At 45.5% G+C, this 23,009-nt stretch overlaps 1 protein-coding gene across 3 annotated transcripts in view; it reads right to left on the bottom strand.

Moving 5' to 3' along the window:
• The window catches only part of KALRN (kalirin RhoGEF kinase), a 769,081-nt gene that overhangs the window by 501,816 nt on the left and 244,256 nt on the right, over positions 1-23,009 (bottom strand). For all 3 annotated transcript variants that reach the window (XM_064291948.1, XM_064291977.1, XM_064292015.1), the window contains exon 4: positions 2,730-2,922. In XM_064291948.1, coding sequence (XP_064148018.1) covers positions 2,730-2,922 — 193 coding nt within the window. The remainder of the gene's footprint in view (positions 1-2,729; positions 2,923-23,009) is intronic.

Below are 23,009 nucleotides of genomic sequence, written 5' to 3'. Positions count from 1 at the left end.
GAAGCAAAGCACCTTCAGCAAATGATGATGCAAGCAACCATGTGTCCATAAAACGTCCTTTCCTTCCTATAGGGCTTTAGGCTTCTCTTCTCTGTCCTGAAGGAGAGGCTATCAAACAAATACCTGGGTTCAGATCCCAGTCCTACACTTACTAATTGTGTAACCAGGGCAAGCTAGTTCAGCTCCCAGAGCCTCAGTTTCCACATCTGTGTAACAGGAATGATAGTACCTTTCTCACAGGACTGTGCTAGGATGAAATGAGTCAATGGGCATAAAGCACTAAGGCCCAGGGTATGTGCTCAGTTCTGTTAGTGCTCACCAGGAGGGTGATCAGAAGGCCGAGTCATTACTGAGCCCTTAAAAGCAGCTGGTCTGTGTCTAGCTACTCTCTGAACATCTCATCTTCTCCTCCCTCTTCCCTCTGTCCCCTTCCTAATTGAGAAGAAGGAGCTGCCACAGGAAGAAGGGCTGGTCCGGAACACTGGTTCTCATTAGAATCCCTTGAGGAGCTTGGAAAAAAAAAACACTGATAGTCAAACCGGAGTGGAGCTTGGGCCTGGGCGTTTTCGTAAAAGCTCCCAGTTGATCCTAATGAGCGCCTAGAGTTACAAACCTCTGCTACTCTAGGGGCCTGCTTCTCCAAGTGTGGCCCCGCATCAGCAGCACCGGGGAGCCTGTCAGGAATGCAGAATCTCAGGCCCTCCCTCAGACCTAAGAGTCAGACTCTGCATTTTAACAACAGCCCCCGGGGATTTTTTGTGTGCGTGTTAAATTTTGAGAATTACTGTTCTAGAGCACTTGCTGCTTAGACTTTGGCTCAAAGTTTGCCACTTCCAGGAAGTCTCCCATGATTATACTCTTCAATTATTCATTAAGTATCTGTTATTGAACAAGCCTATACTCTCATCCCTGTATCACTTATTGCTTCGGTCTGTACTAGGTATTTAATTTGCTGTTTTCAAGATAACCAAACCCATTGCTGTCAAGTCGATTCCAACTCATAGCGACCCTATAGGACAGAGTAGAATTGCCCCATAGGGTTTCCAATTAGCACCTGGTGGATTTGAACTGCCAACCTTTTGGTTAGCATATATTATTCTTCTAAGTGGGAGTTCCCCAGTTATCCCTCCTGTGCTTTTGGACAAGGAAGCAGAGAAAACCTTGCCTAACTTGGGGTGAAGGGGAGCACAGGGGAGCTATGCCGAAGCAAGAGTTTCAAGACTTATTGGAAAGATTGTTTTCGGTCTCTTCAGCTTATAAATGTATAGGCCTGTTGTCACCGTCCCTGTATAAACAAACCAAAATTACAGAAAGCCTTTTTCCCACAGGACTCCAGTGTTAAGTAAGGGTGCTAGGGGAGTATGAGAGTTAACGGCTTTTATACTAAGCCACATTGATTGTGTTATTTACACAGAGGGAGAACTGCCTCGCTCAGGTCATTACCATGCTCCAGTCACCACTGAGCGGGCCACCAGCCCCCGGGCAGGTGCTCCTGGCCCCAGGGGGGCAAGAGTCTGCAATGGGAGGTTGCTAACACACACACACACACAGACACACAGACACACAGAGACACACAGACACACACACACAGAGACACACACACAGACACATACACACACACAGACACACACTCAGACACACACACACAGACACAGACACACACACATACTTTCCCCCTTTCCAGGTAAAGACCAGAATTCTGAGGAAGGGGAACAGCTCAAAGTTGGGCTGAAACCACTGATTAAATCGGATGTGTTACCATTAAAATTCTCAGGGAACACATATTTCCTCGGAAAATTTACTTAAAATACGTTTTTCCTGATTATAAAAGTAGCACATAATCCCTGAAAGAAAATGGAAAAATAAGAAAATAAAAACCACCCATAATCCGGATTCATCAAATGAGTCACTAACATTTCCATGTCTCTTAGTCTTCTCTCTCTCTCTATAAATATATCTAAAAAACAAATTCGAGGTTATACTGCCCATACTGTTTTATAAACTGTCCTCTTTAACTTAAAAATATGAGCCTTTTCCTGTGACACTAAATATTTTTCCAAAAATAAATGTTTAATGGATTTTTAGTACTTGTCTATGGATGTCACCAATCCCCTATTGGTGACACCAATATGTATTTGATATAGAAAACCGCTCAGCTGTTAACCGAAGGTTGGCAGTTAGAATCCCCCTGCTGCTCTGTGGAAGAAAGATGTGGCAGTCTGCTTCCTTTAAGACTCCAGCCTTGGAAACCCTATGGGGCAATTCTGCTCAGTCCTATAGGGTCGTTATGAGTTGAAATTAAATCAACACCAATGTTTTTATTATTATTATAGAAAACAATGTGATGAACATCTTTGCACTTTTTTGTGTAATTATAATTAGCTTTCCATCTTTCAGTTTTATTCAGTTTTTGTTTTAAGAATATTTTCCTACAAGAAGAATTAATAGATCAATGAATATAAACTTTTTAATTAAAGCTTTTGAGATAAATTGCAAAGCTGCCCCGGAAACACTTGTCCCAATTTACACACCTGCCAGCAGTCCCTACGAGTGCCCGCAGATACTGTGCATCTGGGACAATCTCTTGAGCCTCTCATTTCTCTCCAGCCTCTGACTGGTAAGGCCCTGGGCATGTTGTGTAGGGTTGGGTAGATGGAGAAGGGGAAGTGAGAAGTAAGTGTGTGGGTGGCAGAAAGAAAGGGAAAGGACGTGCTGAGAAGACTGCTCACCTCAAAGATGAATTTGGAGCTGCCAAAGTTGGTCTTCTGTTTCTGCCAGAAGTTGTCCGGTTTGATGATGAGGGCCACATGGATCTCGGCTGGAAAGGCTTCCTGCAGTGTCTTGAGGAGGGGCTTGATGAGGTCCCACTTGGAGCCCCGCATGTCGATGATGACGGTGAAGCCACGTTTGCACACGTCCTCACTGTGGGGAGGTCAGAGGTCAGGCATGGTCACTCCAGGCAGCTGAAACTTTGTGGCATGAAGTCAAAAAGCATCCAAAAACCTACATTCTCCTTGACCTGGACCACCCCACCAACATCACAGTCTCCCGTCTGCTTTCCAACCCAACTCAAAATGTACCACCCCAGAAAACCTTTCTAGATTAACCCTATCTGACCAATGGTCTCACATAATACTTCTCTCAGCACTTAGGAAATAACTCTGGCTTCCCTGTAGTTATTAGCACTTGTTGGAATGTTTACTGTTTGGGTATTTGCAATTTTTGTTGGAATTTTTGTCTCCCTCTCTTTCTCTTAGGAAGAGTCATGTCATCCCCATTTGAATACAAGCTCTCTGAAGACAGGGATTCTATCACCCCTTAAATCTGAGATGTACAGCCCTCAGCACAAGTGTTATCCTTCCCTGAGCCCACGTCAATGGCAGGCACTGCCACCTGACATTGGCACACCACCACTGAACCCAGACTGGGCCAAAGAATCTTCCCCCTCAGAGGGCTCTAGGCCCATTCTACCAATTGGTTAGAGATGGCACACAAAGTATTAGTAACATATATTTGCCACCATTACACTTAAGTTGTATTGCTTGTAGTTTAAAATGTATGTCAGTTTTTAAAAACCAGGTTGCCGAGTCGTTCTGATTACTCAGAGATAGCCAAGGGCAGGGCTTGGTTGCAACAGTGGATGCAGCTGAGCTGTCTCCTGTATTCCTGTTACAAAGTCAGGGTGTAAGAAGGTACATTGGGGGAGGATGGGGAAGCTGCTATTGAAATTAAGGCCAGTTGAAGTGGCCGTGCTCATCTTGAAAACCAAGATTCAGGCTAAGTATAATCAAGATGTTGCTATATAACTTACTAACTAGCAATGCTTATTAATGACTGTTTAAACACTTGGACTTTGACAATAACCCCTGAGCATAGAATGGAAAAAAAAAAAATGAAGGTCAAAATAGATATAACATCTCAGTTTGGAAGAAAGTCCATGTTTGGGTAGTTAGGGCTCTGTCCTTTGTTTTCTTGGTTTATTTGGCCTATTTATGTTATAACTCAAAATAGACTTCGTTTAATTCATGTTTTATCTCTTTTTATAAAACATAGCTGTAGTATTTTCCTGAGAGTCTTTAGCTTAATTTCCTATCTCCCAGATTGTATTTGCTTGAACACTGCACATGCCACCTGGCCCACAGGAGTGCAACATCACATACCAATTACTCACAGCTAGTGGAGATCAAGATTTAGGCCACAAAAGGAAACAAAAAACCCTTTCCAGGCTTCATTCTCAAATCTCGACCACGGATGAGAATGTCAGAGGCAGGTGATGGGACCAGAGCGCCTGTGATTGTACGAGAGCCTCCCAGTTAGACGGGGAACTCCCCAAGTGGGGAGACCTTCCATGTGTTCTTGTATTCCACTGTTCACTACAAAGGACTAGACTCAGCATGGGAGGAAGGATGGGTCTTATTTTTGCCCCAAATCCTGCACTCCAAAGGAAAGGAGTTGCCTCTTCTTCTTTTGACACTTACTGAATCAACAAGCGGCTACAGTCCTCCATAGATAATTTTCTCTGCCTCATTGTCTCAAAGCAACGTGACTTTTCCCTAAATTACAGGCTTTCTTTCCCATTATTAAAAGAAATGCCTGCTTATTATAGAAAAGTTGGAACATCCAAGGATCTATATAAGAGCTCCTAATTTTTTTTTTTAATGGTAGGAGTTATCTAAAAAAAAAAAAAAATTTCTTCTTTTTTTTTTTTTTAATAATTCTCTGGCCTATTTCCTTCTTGTCTTTTTCTTGCATATGGTTTTCATATCATACAGTGTTCTACTTTCCACTGTAGTATATTCAGTTTTTTCTCAAGTCTAAAATTTCTTTGAAACTCTTATATTTAATGACACATAATAACCCATCTTATGCCCATAACATTGCTTGCTTAATCACTCCCATTACTGTTTTACTGAAGGGCATACCAACTTGCATGTCCACCAGCAATGTATGAGTAGCCACCTCACCATTTACTGTATCCTCACCAGCACAGTATTCTGACAGTCACTGAAGTTTTAGGTCTTTGTCCATTTTCTGGGAGAAAAACTGTATTACATTTAAAATTGCATTTCTTGGATTACTAGTCATAGCTTATTGGCCCATAAATGTCTCTTCCAGGAATCACCTGATCAGTGCTTTTATCCGTTTTTCTGTTGGGGTTTAGTGGCTTTTCTCATTTAGTCTGGTCTAGCTTGACTCACACTGCATGTCCATTTGGGTCAGGCGCTGTTAGGCAACTTTTAGTGTGGGTCTTGCCTTTTCTTAGGGATGCTCAGCTTCCTCGTTCACCTGCTCCTCGTAGCTGTTACCATAATTATGCTTACGTGACAAACCCCTAACAACAAATATTCTGTGTTACCACCAAGAGCTGCAGTTTGACTATTCCAGCTTCTAAATGTAGTAGTCAATAGCAAATTGCACACTAATTTCTGACAACTAAAAGTAGGAATCAGGTCTTAATTTTCTCTAGGAAGCTCTCGCCAACTCAGGAGATGGGAAGAGAGGGCCAGGGGCTGAAAGACGAGAGCTAATGTAACTGGCATCTTTCTGTGAAAACAGCCTGGCTTCCCAGGTACACTGTATGTTTGGTTTCAAGTAAGGGACATAGCTGGGTGAGGGAAAAGAACTTTTTACCACGTGCTTACTCTGTGCTTCAGGACAGAGATGTGGCAGTCTGCTTCCATAAAGATTTACAGCCTTGGAAATCCTATGGGGCAGTTCTACTCTGTCCTATAGGGTCACTATGACAGGCAATCAACTTGCTGGTAATGAGTTTGGTTTGGTTTTGGTTTTATCCTATGCCAGAAACTGCAGTTGGGCACTTGACATACACTATTTCACTTTATCCTCACGATAGCCTTATAGGTTAGGTATGGTTGTCCCCATTTAAGAGATAATGAAATTGAGGCAAAAAATGTGCCTAAGGTCACATGACTAGTAAGTGGCTAAGCAAAAATTCAAAACCAGGACAGTCAACTTTAAGCCCATGCTGAGGTCACTATGTCACACTCCACTCACCACATCACCCCTATGTACGGGTGTTTTGCGATTGGGGATAGTGATTGGGGGCCAGCAACGAGGGGATTCAGTTAGGGACCTCACGGGAGATAAAAAAAATGAGGGCAAGGAGTTCAGCTGGAATGACCTCCAGCAAGCAAGCCAGGGAAGTTCCTCCCTCCCTCCATAAATACTGATTGAGTATCTACTCTGTCTCAGGCACAATGTTAGCAGTTTAACTTCTAGTAAGGAAAACAATAAGCAAAAAGACACTTACAATATGGTGTGATGGTTCTAAATGAGAAATTAATAAAAAGAGGGTTAGAATTCCTGAAGCCAACTCTTCAGACAAGGATTAGACTGGACTATAAGACATAAAATGATACTGGTGAAGAGTGTGCCTCTTAGCTCAAGTAGACACATGAGACTATGTGGGCAGCTCCTGTCTGGAGTGAGATGAGAAGGCAGAGGGGGACAGGAGCTGGTTGAATGGATAGGGGGAATACAGGGTGGAGAGGAGGAGTGTGCTGTCACATTGCAGGGAGAGCAACTAGGGTCACATAACAATGTGTGTACAAGTTTTTGTATGAGAAACTGACTTGAATTGTAAAACTTTCACTTAAAGCATAATAATAATAAAGAGGGTTAGAAAAATACAGAGAAGGGTATCTAAATTGGACTGAAGGCTTTGGCAGGGAAGACCTCCTGGAGGAGGTGAGGCTTGAGTTAAGTTCTGAAGGATAAATATGTCAGGCAGAGCAGTGGCTGGGGGTGGGAGGTGGGTTCACGTGGAGGAAGCAGTACATGCAACATCACAGAAGCAAAGGAGCATGGCGAACTGAGACATGCCAAGGAATTCAGCTTGGTTCAGGCATGGGGGTAAGAGGCACGGTGCCAAGAGACAGTGCCACTCTGAGTGCTTTAGAAGAGTCCTGCTCTGAGCTCTCACCCTCCTCTTGCACACCCGCCCCCAGGGGCCAAGGAGACCTGCCTGCCTGGCATCCATGCCTACCCTCCCAGCCCCTGAACCCCACCAGGTCAAGGGTACCTAAAACCCTGAAATTCTCTGCCTAAATGGCCCTGAGCCTATTTCCTGGGCTCATGCTTGCCCCTTTCCCAGGCCCAACCCCCACCTCCACACTGCCCAAGGTCAGATTACACCAGTATGTACACCCCTGCGTAGCATAAATGGTTTGTGCTTGATAACTAACCAAAAACACATTGGTGTTTGAACCCGGCCAGAGGTGCTATGTAAGAAAAACCTGGCAATCTCCTTCTGTAAAGATTACAGCCAAGAAAAATCCTATGGAGCCTGGCTGTACTCTATAATGTGTGGTGTCATCAAGAGTCGGAACTGATTCAATGGAAACTTTTTTTTTTTTTTTTTGAATGTGCACCCACCCCTGTGCCTGAGGGGTGGCAAAGGGCCGCTATTTGCAAGGATGTACCTAAAACATGATACATGAGCTGGGGTGTCCATGCTTGTACATGAGGCTCCTTGCAGTGTGGGGTCGGGGTGGGAAGGAAGAGGGGTGGAGCACGGGCTGAGGGCTGACTCTCTGTGAGCTCCCAAGCTCTGTCGTGGAACTCAGAGGAGTCTACCAAATCCAAATCTGAAGTTGGCATTCTAGGTCAGTCTGAAGACATACTCGTCAAGGTAGGAGAGAACATGTTCTAGTTAACAGCTTGTTACCTTGCTATATTAATTGTAAATCTACAGAGTATGAGTATGTAGGTGTCCATGTGTATTCTCAGCCCAGGCACCACAGTGTTACAAGCAGGCCTTCCAAGAGAAGAAGCTGAACAGGAAGTGGGTTTCAAATCAGAATGTGCTTGGGAGCCATGGCAGGGATGTTGGATTTCATCCTGAAGGCAATGAGGAGCCACTGAAGGATATCATTCAAGGAGGAACAAGCTCAGGTGATCTGAAAGTTTACCTTCCAGCTGTGCAGAGGGCCAGTAAATTGAGGTCAGCGAGAGGCGTGGTCAAAGGAGAAGCAGAGAAACCACCTCCTTTAGATCTCTGCTAAAATGGCCCCTCAGACTGAATCTAGCACAACTGAAGGGCGCCCAGCTACCACCACCACCTGCCCTGACAGGGATTACAATAGAGGGTCCTGGACAGGGCTGGAGAAAAATGTAGAACAAAATTTTGACAGAGACTGGAGAAACCCTGAGAGCATGGCCTCCGGAGACCCTTTTAGCTCAGTACTGAAGTCACTCCTGAGGTTCACCCTTCAGCCAAAGATTAGACAAGCCTATAAAACAAAACGAGACTAAATGGGCACACCAGCCCAGGGGCAAGGATGAGAAGGCAGGAGGGGACAGGAAAGCTAGTAATAGGGAACCCAAGGTTGAGAAGGGGAGAGTGTTAACATGTCATGGGGTTGGCAACCAATGTCACAAAACCACAGGTATATCAATTGTTTAATGAGAAGCTAGTTTGCTCTGTAAACCTTCATCTAAAGTACAGTAAAATAAATAAATAAAACGGCCCCTCAGTGAAGCCTTCCTTGGGCCACTGAACTTAAAATCGCCCCTGTCCACCTGGCACTCCCTCTCCCCTCCCTTGCTTTATTTTTCTCCTACGCACTGTTGCCATCTAGATCATATACTTTATTTGTTTTGTCTACCTTACCTCACTGGAAAGTAATCTCAGTCAATCAATGAGGGCAGGGATTTTTGTATACCTTTCACTGCTGAATTCCCAGTGTCTACTACAGTGCCTGGTATGTAGTAAGACTCAACATATTGAGCAAGTACAGGCAGCAGTTAAGGGCATGGGAGGTAGAATAAAATTCCTCGGTGTGAATCTCACGCCATCATTTAACTATTGTAAAGCCTTGGGCAAGTTGCTCTCACCCTCTCTCTGCCTGAGTTCCCTCACTGCAAAATGTGAATAATAATAGTAACTACATCACAGGGTTGTTTTAGAGGCGCTGCCTGACACACAGCGTTGTTGCTAGCTGCCATCGAGTTGGCCCCCAGCTCATGGCAACACCATGTACAATGGAACAAAACGCTGCCTGGTCCTGCATCATTCCCATGATTGGTTGTGAATCAGAAAACATTCCGTTGTGATCCATAGGCTTTTCATTAGTTGACTTCTGGAATTAGACTGCCAGGTATTTCTTCCTACTCCATTTTAGTCTGGAAGCTCTGCTGAAAACTCTTCAGCGTCATAGCAACACACAAGATTTCACTGACAGACAGGGGGTGGCTGTGCACGACGTACGCTGGCCAGGAATCAAGCTTAGGTCTCTAGCATGGAAGGTGAGAATTCTACCACTGAACCATCAGTCTCCCCACTGACATACAGTAGGAACTACGTAAGTCTCAGCTGCTGTAGGAGACGCTTGTTGGTGTCCCACCCAGGTCTCCTTTATTGGTCAGCTCTGTGAGTGTTGCAGCTAACAACCTAAAACTGCCACTTTCTGTGGAGACCTGCCTTTGGCTGATGGGAGCCACCACTCCAAGAGAAACCTGAGCACCTACACCCCCACCCATAGGTGGTCAATGACTCTCTTATACAGGGGTCCCAGAGCCCAGCCCCTTGCCTCAAGATGGCACAGCTCTGGAGTATGATTTATGCTCTAGAGCTTTTGAGTTCCCCAGTCAGCTAAGGCTAGACTTCATCTGAGGCCACCTCCTTGCCACATCCTCCCCATTCCCTACTCTGTTTCTCTCACTCCAAGTTTTTCCTGGACAGCATACCTTTAAGAAATCATATGCACCTGAATCCCTGTTTCAGTCTCTGGTTCTAGAAAACCCAGCCTAGATAGTTATTTTTATTATTATATTATGAATAATAATGTAAACATAAATTATATATTTATTTATTTATTTCATGTTGCTATGTGCTGTCGAGTCAATTGCCAGGTCTTTGGTCCTGCAGAGCCACTGGTGGGTTCGAACCGCCAACCTTTCAGTTAGCAGCCAAGAGCTTAACCACAGTGCCACCAGGGCTCCATATACATTTCATACATATCTGAAATTCTGATGACAACTTCATGTGGGAGTCATACAGTGCTTGGCACACAGTAGGCATTCAGTAGATATTTGCTGAATGAATAAATCCATGTATGTGTGGTAGTTGATATGCACATGAAAAATGAGAAAGATGAAAAGAGCCACCTTCTGAGTCAAGGATAGAACTGACAGGAATACTAATGTTTAAGAGATGGGAGAAGAAAGCAGATGAGCCCTAGGAAAAAACGCAGGGCGGTGAGAGAAAACCAGGAGAGGAGTGAGTCAAAGAGATATGGGCAGGTGGAGAGGGTTTAAGGAAGAACAGCATTGTCAAAGGCTGCATAGAGGTAGGTCATTAATAGAGATGAGCGCTATTGTAATTAGCATCCGAGAGGCCATGGTCCCATTGGTCAGAACAGTTTCGGTGGGGTGACGACGGGGCAGGCATTGTGCTGGAACAGGGAAACGCCTTCCCAGTTGATCTCTGGGATGATGAGAAGCAAATGTCAAAGTCATAGGGCTTGCCTTTAGTGTGCTGTCATCTCCTGGCCCCGTCTCCACCCTTCCAGAGGCACCCAGTGTCTGCACGCAGCCTGCTCTTCCCTAAGGCTCCATGCTCCCAGCCCCCTTCCCCACTCCCCCACTGTAGTCACAAGGGAACAGGTTGTGAAAACCAATTTACACTGGAATACTGCTACCAGGAAGCCCTCCTTTTCCCTTTAGGTTATTTTTGAAAGATGTTTATTAGTCCAAATCAAATTCTAAGGAGCAGAATCCTACACTGTGTATAGTGAGGATGGGAGCACAGGAAGGCGAAATGGAGGAGAAAGGAGAATGAGTAACCCCTCCCCATCTCCTATGCCCCCTGCTTTAGGTAAGGAAGGCAGCCACCACTCCACTCCACTTACCCCCACCCCATCCCACCAGCTTCCCATCTGGGGCTTGAGACCTGGGTCCCCTTGGCCAGCTTCTCACCTTTTGTTATAAATTACAGTCCCTCCAAACTGAGCTGTGAACTGTTTCATAGACTCTCTGGGGCTCTCGGGCCCAGAAGTCATAAGTGTACACTGAATGACTGAAGATTGATTAGCTCTTCTTACACTCAGTTCTACACCGTTTACTCTTTTGTTCATTAAATGTCACTGGGACTGTCTTCACTCAGCAAGCCTGTGCGATCACGAAAACACGTTTTCACCACTCTATGCCAATGCTTCCCAAACTTTAGTGATTTTCATTATTACCTAAGACAACTGTTTAAAAATGCTGATTTCTGGGATCCCGGATGAAAGCTGTCTGGGATGAGGCCCAGGACTCTTCCAGGTTATCCAAGGACTCAGAGCACTCAGACTTTCTTAGGTGTGGTTTATGAGAGTTTAAAGATAAAGGCCCACTTTGTCTAAATTGAATTAGGACATGCATTAATAAACAGCGGCAGCGCACGAACACAACAGACAGAACAACGACGAAATGCAGTCAGAATATCTGCAAGATGAACAAATAGCTAAGCTGTCAAAAATGTTACCGAGTTTCTTTCTCCATAGCCTTACGCTCTCTGGAATGGAGTTATTTGCTGCAAGCATAGGAATTGGGGGAATTCCTGTATTAGGAGTGAATTTCTCTGGCTTTTTTTGCAAAGAGAGCTCCTCCTGTCTGGGCCTAGGGATGCCTCCCTGAAGGGCTGGGCAGCTGCCCTCCCCAGTGGAGCTGTTTGTGCCCAGTCAGACGCCTGCTGGAGATCTGCCTTCCGGAGCTTCTAAACCGCTGTGAACTCGCAGTGGGGTTTCTGCTTCTTATCATACACCTGACCTGGCAGCCTCATCTAAAAGCTCCTGGACTGGTCCCAGGTGTCTCTCTAGGGGCCGCGTAGGTCCTGCCCACATCTGAGGCCCCACTCACTGGGCTGTGAGCTAGGTGAGGGCTAGCTTCAGGTCTGCTTGATCCAGGTGTGTGAGGGCTTCGGTGGCTGGGTGGGTGGTGAGGAGTGGATGAATAGGCATGTCATGACTGACGCTTTTCACTCATGGTGGCCTCCCATGCCCAGCAGAGATCATGGAGGTATAAACCCTCCACTCTTCATGTTGCCCTGGCTCATCCACAGACTTAGGTGACCTGTCTGCCTGTTGACCCTGGATTTGCCTCCTCCGTCTTAACTGCTATTATTCTCCTGGTCCTGTTTTACACAACAACCTTAGCTTGAGGGGTAGGGGTTTGGGTAGCAATACTCCACACCAGGTGTTGCTATGGTACCTGGACAGCAGGGAGAGCACCCTTCAGTGACAACCCCAGGCCATGGCTTCATCCTGGGTTCATCTTGCCTCCCAACTCCTGCTCCCTCGACTCCTCACCATCTTTGTCCGCACTTCCCCGTGTCTCTGCTAGAACATGGTCTGGACCCTCCCTCTGGATTCTACCTTGACCACATCAGTGAACTGCCCAGGGTGCCCTCCGTGTCACCTGGCCAAAGGGTTAGATTCAAATGCCACCTTTTCTCTAGGATCTTTCCTGATCTCCTTTGTCAGAGCAATTGCCCCCTTGCTAAAGCAGACCGCTTATTATTTATGCCTCTCTTAACTCACTTATGAGTTTGAATTTTGTATTAGACTTTGCCTTCTTATCTCCGTATGTCTTTGTGCTTGCCCACCCCAACCCCACCTTTGCTCGGCTAACTTCTACTCACATTTTGAAGCTCAACTTACATGTCTCTTCCTCCAAGAAGTCTTCTCTGACTGATACATCCTCCCCATCCCCACTGCAATAAGGGCTCTTCCCATGCATGCCATCACCCTGTGCTTGCCCTATCTGGCACCTGCCATATGTGCAGTGACTATTAACCTGCCTCCCCCAATAGACTGAAGCTGCCTTGAGTGCAGGGACTATGCCCCAGCACTTAGCCCACTTCCTGGAAGAAGGTGGATGACGAAGGAATGAACAAACACACAAATTGTTAGGCATATATTATCTCCTCTATTGATCATAAACTTCCTCAGGCCAGGCTCTGATCAATCTCTGTAGCCCTCACAGAGATTTACATAGCCTCAAAATGAAGGTGCTTCATAAATAATATGGTGTCATATAAATGTACCATATTATCCATTCACTCATGAATTTATTCATCCAACGAATACTTATTGAGCACTTATTTTGTGGCTGGCCCAGCACTAGGCCCTAGGGATATAAATATGGACCAGACAGAAACTCGAAGGTTATATTTTAGAGGGAGGGAAGGACATAGGCAAGTAGCAAGATAAAAAGAATAAGGGCAAATTGTGGTAAGTCTTAAGACCTTATCAGATGGTCAGGACAGGTCACTATGAGGAGCTGACATTTAAGCAGAGACCTAAACCATGAGAAGGAGCTAGTTAAAGAAACACTTGTGGAAAGAATAATCCAGGCAGAGGGAATAGCCCATGCAAAGGCCCTGTGGTAGAAAAGGTATGCTGGCTGCTCCTCAGCTACAGGGAGAAAGCAGAGGTAGTGAACTCAGTAAGGAAGCTAGAGACAAGCAGCCAGATCTGGAGGGAAATATAAATCAAGAGCCAAGCTACTGAAACTAGAGCAGCTGTTTTGGGTAAAAATGCAACAACATACATATTAATGGTAAAAGCGAACTTTTATTGAGCACATGAAGGTCAATGTATGCTAAGCATTTTATATGTGCTATCTTATTTATTCCTCATATGAAACTTATAAGTAGCTGCTATCATTATCCCACCCCACAGTTAAGAAAACTGAGGCTCAGAGAAGGTGAGTAACTTGCGTTGAGTCACCAGGAGGGGGTAAAATCAGGATTTGAATCTAGTTCTGCTTGAAACCACCATGTTCTTTTTCTTATTCCCACCAACCCCCTCATTTTAGAGCTGAGGACAGCAAGTTCTAGAAGAGGGAAATGACTTGCTCAAGGTCACACAGTTTGGTGGACATCTTGGCCATCAGGGCTGGACATCCAGGTGTCACTCTCCCTGCTCCAGCTCTTATATTAAGCCACGAGAACTCTGGAACTGGTAGAAAAAAAACCTTCCTTAAAGATGCAGATATCAAATAATCCAGCTTGGAGCCTCAGGTATCTTGAGTATCAAAGTCCCCACCCCAGAAATTAGGACCATCCTGCTCCTGGTCTCCACTGTGCTCGGCAGCAGAGAGATGGCCCGACCCCATTTGCCCTTGCTCCAGTGAAGTCACCTGAGATTTACTCCTTTAATATGAATGGCTGGCAGATTTTCACTTGAAATAGTTGCCGGAAAAAAATATAACATCAGTCTATTGGATCCCAGGTAGGGAGCAGATTGCCATAGTGAGCACCGCTCCTGCAGACCAGCCGAGGAGGCAGCAACGGTTTCTGCTTCTCTCCTTAACGTGTGCTGCTGGGGGCTGGGGCAGTCGGCACTAGCTGCAGGGCACAGAATGGGGGATGAAGACATACAAGCAGCAGTGTGTGTTGGGGGCAGGAGGAAGCTCAGGAAGACCCAGTGCTTGGCGTGTGATGGAGCAGAATTAACCTTCGAATCAGACCTATTCATGAGTTATCCAGGGGAGGTGACAAACTGAACATCATGGTAGAGGGCTAGGCTGGTCAGTGAGGAGTGGATGACAGAGAGGAAGGGCCAGGTGAGTTAAGGACTCCCTGAGTAATGAGGGTGGTACCATCCCTGCCACACACAGCTCTGGCTTTATAGATGGAGGCAGGACTAACCATGCAGAGCCATGTGGAAGGATCTGGAGAAGTCTGACCCACACTGCCTGGCCAGACTTGTACCTGCAGACAGTTCACCACAAGCAGCCAGAAACCAGAAAAGGAGGAAAGCAAAGCAGCCCAAACAAGCCTCTCACTTCCCATTTTTCTCTAGAACTGGGTTGTACCCATTCTTAAATCATTTCACTATATGAGCTGAATTCTTGGTTCAGAATTTGAGGCAAGAAAAGTCTTTGGAGTTCTGAGAGGAGGAAACAGTTCCCCCGACCCATCTGTGTGGGAATTCTCATGTGTGTTCAGGCACATCAGAGAGTCTTTGGTTGTAGGATTGAGATTTTATTTCAAACGTTTGCCCATTGCCATGATCAGTGTTATCCTGCTTCCTGCTCCTTAGTAGCCTTAGTGTACTCTGCTGATTGCCCCAAACAGACCACACCCACATTCTTAAACGACCGAAATCCGAAATCCGCAGGTGTTAGAGACACACTAACTGGTGTAGTCAGCGGTAGTAAAAAGAACACTGGAAAAGGCAGTGCCTTATACAGTGAGGGAGCCACTCTCCAGGGAAGTCTGCCTTGTGAATGAACGTTTGCTCAGATAGACATTTCTCAAAATCATCCTTCCTGGTCCTGAGGTCTCCTGGATGACTGGCCGTCCAGAAAGCAGGAGAGACGAGCATGGAAGGGTGGAGGGTTCTCTTGCCCTGGGTATCTTTCTCAGCGGGCTCTCAGTGACTGTCCACCATCAGCTAGCGCTCTGTCAATATGTGATTCAGCTGGCAGCAAGGCCTCCTCCCAAGCCATGTTAACTCGTCCACAGGTCAATTCTTTACGGGGAGACACGCACTGTCCTCTTTCCCAGGTCATGAGTATTCCAAAGAGCTTGTGTTTTTTCTACCCTTTGAACAAACATATCTTTTGCCTTGACCCCTCTGATCTGTGATGCCAGGTTGAGGGGCAAAGGTGAGATTTTATCCTAAATCTAAGCCTCAGCTCCTCTTCTGTAAAGTGGGGATATTAAGAACTAATTGGTCTGGGGTTGAGCTCAATAGCTTTTAAAACTCCCCTCTGGTGATTCTAATGTACAGCCACAGTGAAGTGCTTTTTAGCTAAAGTAAAGGTAGTAGGGAGGAAGTGGTGGTTCAGGGTAGAATTTTTGCCTCCTAAAAAAAAAAAAAATTTCTTTTTTTTTTATGCAAGAGACCCAGGTTTGATTCCTGGCCAACACACCTTGTGTGCAGCTACCACCCGTCCGTCGGTGGAGGCTTATGCACTGCTATGACGCCGAACAGGTTTCAGCGGAGCTTCCTGGACTAAGATTAGGAAGAAAGGCCTGGCAATCTACTTCTGAAAATCTGTCAGGGAAAACACTATGGTTCACGATGGTCCAATCCACATGCAATCGTGGGGATGGAGCAGGACCAGGCAGCATTTCATTCTGTTATGCATGGGGTCGCCATGAGTTGGGGGCCAACCTGACAGCAGCTAACAACAACAAAAGGCTGTAGACGCACTTCCAGGTCTAGAAACTCCCCTTTGTCAGTTCCCATCCTCACGTTTACCAGGAGCAAGCCCAACTCCTGCCCCAGTCAGAGTCTCTGGGAAACTTCACACTGGAGACTAAATGAGGAAGACTGGTATTCCCCACCTCTTCAAAGTCTGCTGCCTAATTCCATCCAAACGAGGCTGCTTAACACAAACTCTGATTGCACATGCCCTCGGCAAAGATGTAGTTGATTCTCTTTTCCCCTAGACAGGCAGTGGTGAAGTACTATTAATCAGCACAGACTCAGGCCCAGGATTATACCCAGCATTCCCAAGTGTGGCTATACAGTGACCGGCCCAGTGACCTAAAACAGCACAGCAGGACATTTACACCCACATACCTGGCTTCCCCTCTTGACTTACTCCTCAACGCTGCCTTTAAACAAAGCACTTTTTTAAAAGTCAAGCCTGCTCAGAAAGAACAAAGATTTTCCATCCTGAGGATAGTCAAAAGAGCATGGCACAGGTTGAAGGTATCTCCCAAAGAGCAGGTCCTGGGGGCAATGGCAGGAATGGGGGGGTGGGAGGGGCTAATGTGCAGCCTCCTGAGGGATGAACACCTTGGAGCAGCTGGCCCTGGTTTAGCTGCATAAACTCACATGTATCTGTTAATCAGCTAGGTCACTTACAATCTCACCGGCTCTAAAACGCAACTTCCATTCACCAAAGGAAGAGATCTGCTTTCTAAATCAACCAGGCTGAGGGCAAGGCATTTGGAAGGCACTACTCTTTTTTTTTTTTTACTCTTAGCCAAGAGAAGAGTTTGGAAATACCTGGGGAAGGACTAGAACAATGGCTCCCAGGACTCTGGGGCTGGCTGGCTAGAGAGGAAAGGTGGCAAAGGGGTGGCTTCAGGTGGCAAAGGTTCAGGTGAGGGTGGGACTGAAATTGGCATTTATATTTCAGGATAGCAGCCGCGTCTTATTTCCCACAGCTGTTCACACCTTCCTTCAGGGCATCCAGAACACAAAGCGGAAGTAAAACAGAATCCGAGGCAGCAGAGGAGCAGAACTATGACCTCTCCACACTCTCCCACCTTCCCTAGCCATCCTCACACAAACCCCAGAGCCACTCTCCTCTGGTCTTCTCCATCTGCGCCATCCTCTCCCTACAGTCAGCTGTGGGAAAAATGCTTCATCTTTTAACTTAAAAAAAAAAAAAAAAAAGCATCTTTATAATCGCTGCTCATACAACCGTGAGAAGTAGACCAAAGATCGAGCCCAGATTCTAAAGACAGTGACCTGTAACCACAAGTGCGTCAGGTACCCCAGCCAGAAGACAAACTGAGTTTTTCTAACCCAGGAAGAAAGGGAAGAAGACAGATGGGAGCCAAGAGAGGCTGCAACAGTCCAGGTGGGCACAGCCCCAGCTCTGGTGCTGCGCCCACCCGGTTGCGCTGACGCCGGCCAGGAGGCAGGGCAGTAACTTCGTTTGCTCGTCCCAATCCCTGTTGCCATCACTCTTCCTCCTCCTCTTGCTGCATCCCCACTGCTCTCCCCATCTCATGGGATCCCCCACTCTCCAGCTAGGCTCTGGTTTCCTGGCAGGGCAGGTGGAATCCTCCTTAGTGAACCACATGATTCCTCCAGGAAACAGCCTTTGCTCAGAACTCGCCTATGCGCACCTCTCCTCCTCAAGTTAACATTCACTTTCTTGGAAGTTCAATGCTATTTGCCTGTAGCACGCACAGACACGTGCACAAACACATCCACCAACATAGATGCCCTCAGTCAAAGTGTTTTAAGCACTCACACAAAGTCACTCACCCACCAGGCCATGCCCACTGGGCTTTACAAACAGAGGGGCTTTGTTTCCATCAGGACAGGTGGCCCTCACCCTGCAGCCAGCTTTCCTTCCACCTGACACCCAGGCAAAGGGGACTGATGAAGTTCTCGTGTTCCATGAGGAGGAAAAGCCCTGTGATGGCTTGGACACTGGTGGGAACCTGGGAGCAGCAAGAGAGGTGTGGGAGAGCCAGATGGAAGAGGGAGGGATAGAGGAAAATATCTCAGAAATGTATGGAACTTGAAACTAAGCAGGAAGGGTCAGCACCAAGGGCTCGAGGTCTTTGCTGAAAATCAGAACTAAATAAAATAGCTAACTTAGTAGCTCTGAGAGCCTGTGTGTGAGAGAAGAATCCCTCTGCCCATGACGACAGAGAGGGCTTGGCCCTGGATGCCTGCTGTTCTAGGAGCCACCTGCCAGCAGGAATGTCTCCCACAGTCTCTGTCTACGTCAGGGGGTAGCGTGGGCTTGCAGCAAGTCCAGGACTGGCACCCTGGCCCCAGCAACACCACCAGCTAGCTGGGTAGCCCTGGGAACGTCACCGCACCTCTCTGGACAGGATTCCACCTCTTTAAAAGGAGGAGGTTGTCCTGGCTGACCTCTGTAATCCCTTCTTGCCCTAAGCTCCAGGATTCTACCCATCTACTTCCTTTAAAGGACCCCTGGTGGTGCAGTAGTTAAGAGCTCAGCTGCTAACCAAAAGGTCAGCAGTTCAAATCCACCAGCCGCTTGTTGGAAACCCTCTGGGGCAGTTCTGCTCTGTCCTTTAGGGCTGCTATGAGTCAGAATGGACTCAGTGGCAATGAGTACTTCCTTTAAAATCCAGGCCAAATTTTACCTCCCATCAGTATCTCTGACGACTTCTATTTATCTGGTGCACCTGCATGAGTGTTACCTTGAAAACATTCAGTTTCTGTCAATCCTGGAACCTCAACCAGATTTGTAAGCCTTCCTCACAGCAAGAATTGGGTCTCCCCTCATTAACCTGTAAGTTTGGGGACAGCCTGAAAAAGCCAAACGGTTACCTGATCATTCTCTCTAACTTAAGCGTGTACCTAGGAATCAAACAATGGTTCTGTGCGTCCCCAGGCACCTAAGTTACACCTGCACTGATCTGCAGGTGTCCTAATGGAAACTCCATTACCGTCGGGGCAGGCGGAGGGTGAGGCCTGGTTCTTGCCTTCTTCCTCCAAGCCCAAAACAGGGAGTTTTGTGGGAGTCCCAGCCTGAATTTCCTACAAAAGAAAACATCTCACGACCTAAAGAAGGATGGGTCTGGAGATGAGAGGACATTCTCTTCTTGGGCAGGGAGTCAGGGTAGAGCATGTCACGGAACTAGGTTCAGACCTTACCTCAGGCACTGGGCCAAGAGGAGTTCCTGTGCAAAATCTGGCACATGAATTACTAGTGGCGAGAACAGATAAAATTCCAGCTCAGGACAGAACAGTCTGAGAAAGGAGGAGAAAAATGCATTCATTTTAGAGTTTTTGAGCAGTTCTCAAACCAAGGCTGCTCCTCACTTGACCTAGAAGAAGTCAGGGCGGGGAGAGGAGGGAGGCTCTGGAAGAAGAGGAAAGAGGGACCAGGACATCAGGGCACAGACTGGATTATGTCAGTAATTATCTGGAAAGGCATTTGTCCTAGCTGAGTCACCGTGGCTCTGACAAAGTGCTCCTGTCTGGGTTCCAGGAGAACACTGGCTTAATTCAGCAACAGGGATACACCTCCTCAGTGAGACAGTCCATTCCTGATTCCCTCACATGCTCATCCACGTTCCATCCTCCAGCAGGAGGCGGTGCCTCCCTCTCTGCACAGAGCTAGTGGCCCACACCTTGTGGGAACAGCCCCTTGGAGAGGAAAGAGGACATGGCGGAGAAGGAGACCAGGGTTTGGCTTCAGGGCTTTACGTCTGAAAGAGAGACCCTGGCACTGGCCCTGAGGAGTCTGGGTGGGGGGTGAGGCAGTGTCCTTTCCCCTTGGGGAGCTCCTAGTCTACTTGAATTCAGCCTACTACTCTATAAACTCTGGGGCAAGAACAAGACCCACCATCCCTGCCCTCAAGAGGCTTTCAATCCATCTAGCAGAAAACCTTGTAGGCCATATGAACTTGTAGAAGACATGGGATGGGACCTGTCACCACCTTATGATGAGTTTCCTAGATCCAAAAATCTTTTTCAAATTTTGTTGAACTTATTTGTTCTGCTAAGGTGATGCTAGACTTTTAAGGAAGTAATTCTGAAGAAATCTTTTTCATCTAAAACAATCTAAGAAGAGATGGTGTAGAACAGGTGAGGGGGAGACGTATTTTTCTTTTTGTAAAAGCTACTGTGGCAAGCTGGTACACAAATTTTTTGCAAATGGCAAGTGTATTCATAGGGTTATACTCTCAGCAACAAAAAGCCCCAGGTATTAATGTTTGTCTTGTTCTCATCTTCTATGTTCAGAGAACGAAAATGGTGTCAGGAAGGGAAAGATTGAAACGTTTTCAATGTTTGTAGCTGATGAAACCTGGCTGAGGGAGAGAGTAGAAATTCCAAGAGATAAGTATGCTTGGGGCATTCTGACTTCAAATCTACCTCAGACTGAAGACAAACCAATAGAAAGGATTTTTTTTTTTTAATTCTAAAGAAAGATTTGATTTTATAAAAGAAATTTAAGAATTGGTATAAAGCAAGGAGGATATTCAGATGGCCAACAACCACATGAAAAGAGGCTCAAGATCATTAGCCATTACAAACTCAAAAACCAAACCTACTGCTGTCAAGTCGATTCCAACTCACAGTGACCCTAGAGGACAGAGCAGAACTGTCTCATAGGATTTCTAAGGCTGTAAATCTTTACAAGAACAGACTGCCACATCTTTCTCCCGTGGAGCAGCTGGTGGGTTTGAACCACTGACCTTTTGCCTAGTAGCTGAGCACTTTAGCCACTGCACCACCAGGGCTCCTTCATTACCCATTAGGGAGATACAAATCAAAACCACAATGAGATACCATCTCACTCCCATTAGAATGGCAACGATCAAAAAACCCAAAGTACTAGGTATTGGTGAGATTGTAGATAAACAGGAACCCTCATCCATCGCTGGTGGGACTGTAAGCTGGTTCAGCCACTGTGAACAACAGTTTGGTCGTTCCTCAAAATGCTGAACACAGAACTACTACACGACTCAGCAATTCTACTCTTAGGTATATAACCAAAAGACCTGAAAGCAGTGATGCAAACAGACGTATGTACACCAATCAATGTTCATCGCAGCATTATTTACAATAGCCAAAAGGTAGAAACAGTGTAAATGTCCATCAGCTGATGAATGGATAACCAAAATGGGGTGTACACATACAAGAGAATATCACTCAGCCATAAAGAGGAATGAAGCACTGATGTATGGCACAACGTGAATGAATTTAGAGGATAGTATGCTGAGTGAAACAGGTCAGACACAAAAGGAAAAATACTGTATGATATCATTTATATGAAATAAGCAAATATATAGAAACCAAAAGTAATTAGTGGTTTCCAGAGGCATGAAGAATGGCAAAAGTGAGGGCTTTTGCTTAGAATGCACTGAATGGAATGCATATGGATGGTAGTGGGATAAGTTGGAAGAAGACAGCAGAACGGATGCACAACTTGAAGAACGTAATCAATGTTATTAAAGGCTCTATGTAGAAATCAAATGTTGCCTGTTTTCTTGTATGTATATCATTATAAAAAAAAGAACTGATGTAGACATACCACATTATTTAGGCATTGGTTTGTTTAATTTTTTCCAAAAATAACATCATTATGTAATTCCCAGTTTCAACTCACAATTATTGTATACCTAGGCTAAATATATTTACAAACATTATTCCATTTAACATTTACTATATTCCTCTGAGGAAGGTTGTACTTAACTCGCTTTGTAGTTGAGGAAAAACAATCATTGATTAGAAGTTATTTAAGTTTCAGTGTTTTTACACAAATTTTAAAAATTAAAGCCTGAAAAGACTAAAACGATAAAGATCATGGAAGAAAAAATTGGGACAACCTTAGGAGCCCTAATACAAGGCATAAACAGAACACAAAACATTACCAAAAATGACCAAGAGAAACCAGATAACTGGGAGCTCCTAAAAATCAAACACCTATGCTCATCTAAAGACTTCACCAAAAGAGTAAAAAGACCACCTACAGATTGGGAAAGAATTTTCAGCTATGACATCTCTGACCAGCGCCTGATCTCTAAAATCTATATGATTCTGTTACAACTCAATCACAAAAAGACAAACAACCCAATCAAGAAGTGGGCAAAGGATGTGAACATGCACTTCATTAAAGAAGATATTCAGGCAGCTAACAGATACATGAGAAAATGCTCTGGATCATTAGCCATTAGAGAAATGCAAATTAAAACTACGATGAGATTCTATCTCACACCAACAAGGCTGGCATTAATCCAAAAAACACAAAATAATAAATGTTGGAGAGGCTGCGGAGATATTGGAACTCTTATACACTGCTGGTGGGAATGTAAAATGGTACAACCACTTTGGAAATCTATCTGGCATTATCTTAAACAGTTAGAAATAGAACTACCATACAACTCAGAAATCCCACTCCTCGGAATATACCCTAGAGAAACAGGAGCCATCACACGAACAGATATATGCATGCCCATGTTTATTGCAGCTCTGTTTACAATAGCAAAAAGCTGGAAGCAACCAAGGTGTCCATCAACGGAAGAATGGTTAAATAAATTGTGGTATATTCACACAATGGAATACTACGCATCGATAAAGAACAGTGACGAATCGATGAAACATTTCATGACATGGAGGAACCTGGAAGGCATTATGCTGAGCGAAATTAGTCAGAGGCAAAAGGACAAATATTGTATAAGACCACTATTATAAGATTTTGAGAAATAGTAAACCTGAGAAGAACACATACTTTTGTGGTTACGAGGAGGGGAGGGAGGGAGGGTGGGAGAGGGTTATTTACTGATTAGTTAGTAGATAAGAACTACTTTAGGTGAGGGGAAG

This window comes from Loxodonta africana, chromosome 1 (assembly GCF_030014295.1).
Source record: "Loxodonta africana isolate mLoxAfr1 chromosome 1, mLoxAfr1.hap2, whole genome shotgun sequence".
NCBI classification, from domain to species: domain Eukaryota; kingdom Metazoa; phylum Chordata; class Mammalia; order Proboscidea; family Elephantidae; genus Loxodonta; species Loxodonta africana.
Note: the sequence above shows the minus strand (reverse complement) of the source record. Positions and strands in the feature narration are given on the sequence as shown.